This window comes from Haplochromis burtoni, unplaced genomic scaffold, assembly GCF_018398535.1.
Source record: "Haplochromis burtoni strain Fernald_Lab_line unplaced genomic scaffold, NCSU_Asbu1 Contig_1, whole genome shotgun sequence".
In the NCBI taxonomy this organism is placed as follows: domain Eukaryota; kingdom Metazoa; phylum Chordata; class Actinopteri; order Cichliformes; family Cichlidae; genus Haplochromis; species Haplochromis burtoni.
The window spans coordinates 3,716,864-3,719,298 of record NW_024582362.1 but is presented as its reverse complement, the minus strand read 5'-3'; the positions used below and the strand labels follow the sequence as shown (position 1 = coordinate 3,719,298).

Sequence of the window (2,435 nt, the reverse complement as noted above, 5' to 3'; positions counted from 1 at the left end):
TAAATTAGAGGGATAGCTAGGCCATGTCTCTTTAGACAGAGCTGTCTTTAGTTGGTGCAGATGGTACTGTAGTGAATCAAGGGTTGACGTTTTAGCGCTTCTGTGGGAAATAAGTTCCAGGGTTACCAAATGGAAACTGCAAGGAGGTGCTGACTTGCAACCTCTCGTCATTTACTTCACTGTTGTCTGTCGTCCACAGTGCCACTCCGGTCTGTTTCCCCAGGCGCAGGTGGAGCAGCCATGTCCACTGGCTCTGCTGCAAGTGATGCCGAGGACGACGAGACACGCCACAAAAGGACTACCGCTGCCTTGGAGGCCACCGCGCGGAAAGTCACCTGCTATAATCCCAGCCGGTACTCGGAGGAGGAGTTGGAAGACGAAGGTGTTGAGGGGAGGATCAAGCAGGAGCACAGACTTTCCAAAGCGCACCAGAGGGAAACGCGACAGTCGCAGAGGAACGCGGCTAACGCCAGGGAGAGGGCGAGGATGAGAGTGCTGAGCAAAGCTTTCTCCAGACTGAAAACCAGCCTGCCCTGGGTGCCAGCGGACACCAAACTTTCCAAACTGGACACCCTTCGTCTCGCTTCTAGCTACATTTCCCACCTTAGGCAGCTCCTGCAGGATGACCGATTCGAGAGCAGATTTGCACACCCTGTCAGTCTGGTATGAATGCCAAACCTTTACAGCCATGACAGAGATCAACTTTTGCTTTTATACTTTTACACATTGCTTCAGCAACTATAAAACTAACTGTCCTCTGCTTCTGGCTTTCAGTATGAACCCTATTGTCATCTTTGCTGACATAACAGAATGCACGATTTTTCCAAAATGAAAGCAATTCTGAATTAACCATTGTCATTCTGAGCAAATGAATTTGTATTCTTCTCCAACAGACCTGGCCATTTATGATGACAGGAAGGTCAGAGGAAGACATCTCATCATCTATGAGACTTTGTGGAGCAACAGCTTAGGCGACACGTCTTCACCCACCAAGCTCAAGCTCTTCTGCTAAAACCTGAAAACAACAACAACAATAAAAACAAAAAGGAGGGGCATCAGTTTGACCCCGTTTTAACCATATGCCCTAAACAATGACTGTGAATTTAAAACTATTATGTTTTACTGTGTGCATGTTTGCTGAAATCAGTATTATGTCACATTTACACTGAGTGTAACATCTAATCTTCATTTATGCTTGATTTTTTTTGTGTGTAAAATTTGGATTTAACAAACGTCTTTAATATCTTTCACCCCATCAGTCTGTGCACAGCATCATTAAACTGTTATATGGCTGAACACACTTTTGATACATTAAACAGTTTCGGCAGCTCGGCCTGTGCATGATGTCCAGTTGCAGTTTGATTCTTTCATTCTGCTCTATGAGCGAATTTAAAAAACAAAAAAACAAAAGACCTCACAACTTAAAATACTTTCTGCTTTTTGCTAGTTTGGCTTGACACTATGACAGTAACCACAATAATTCACCTGTATTGTAGATCTATTTATTGTATTTGTGTTTTAAAGTCTTTGCATTTGAGACAATGTGAGAATCTGTCTGCATTTATTGTTTCCATAGAAGTTCACCATTTAGCCATATGCATGTATCCATGCATTGAGAACTGCTGGATAATTCGGCACATCTGCAGGAGATGAACATCAGAAAGCGCTCACACGATAAAAAGCAAATTAGAAATGTGAATATCTGTGCCACTTGCGTAAACAAAACATGTTTTAGAAAGACATGAAAACCTTTTAATTATCAGTGTGTACACATTCTTGATAGATGCACTGAAACTATAAAGCCAGGGCAAATATTGGACCCGTCACACACAAACAGGCTCTGTAATGAACTCTAAATGTGACAAAATCTCCAGCGTTGTCACAAAAGGTCCAAATAAGTGGCTCAACCAAATCAAAATGCTAAATTTGTGGTGGTCACAAGGTTAAAGAAATTCTTCTAAGTCCTCATATCAGCTGCTTGGAGCTGCCACACATGACTTCTCATTTTTGGCAGCAGGAGGTTGGAAATCTTGAACACCACACCACACAGTGATAATATTCACATTCATATAAGAGTGGTGAAAAGTTCAGCGAAAAAAATCAAAGGTCACTGGTAGAATTCCTCAGTAACCTTCTGCACCCCTCCATACATTGCATATCCCTCTTGCGGGAGCACACAGACTCATCCAACTCCATGCTTAGTTGGCAGAGAGAATGGATAACGGTGATCTCTTGATCTGGGAGTCATTTTATCCAGTTAAACCCCCCAAAATGATGTGAGTACAGATGGGCTGAGATCCAAGCCCGGGCAGTCTGGTGGGACAGACTGACAAAACGGTTTAAATGAAAGAGAAAGAGAGAGGGGAGAGGATGAGTTTTCATCAGGTTCATGTAGAGCTGCAGCTGTTGCTGCGTTGGTGAGTTTCCCAGAACTC

At 43.2% G+C, this 2,435-nt stretch overlaps 1 protein-coding gene across 1 annotated transcript; it reads left to right on the top strand.

The window, feature by feature from the left end:
- On the top strand, positions 1–1,653 carry LOC102304701 (musculin). The gene is made up of 2 exons (XM_005912160.2): positions 1–663; positions 894–1,653. The coding sequence occupies exons 1-2, from the start codon at positions 241–243 to the stop codon at positions 969–971; spliced, it is 501 nt and encodes a 166-aa protein (XP_005912222.1). The 5' UTR covers positions 1–240; the 3' UTR covers positions 972–1,653.
- The last annotated feature ends 782 nt before the right edge of the window (positions 1,654–2,435 follow it).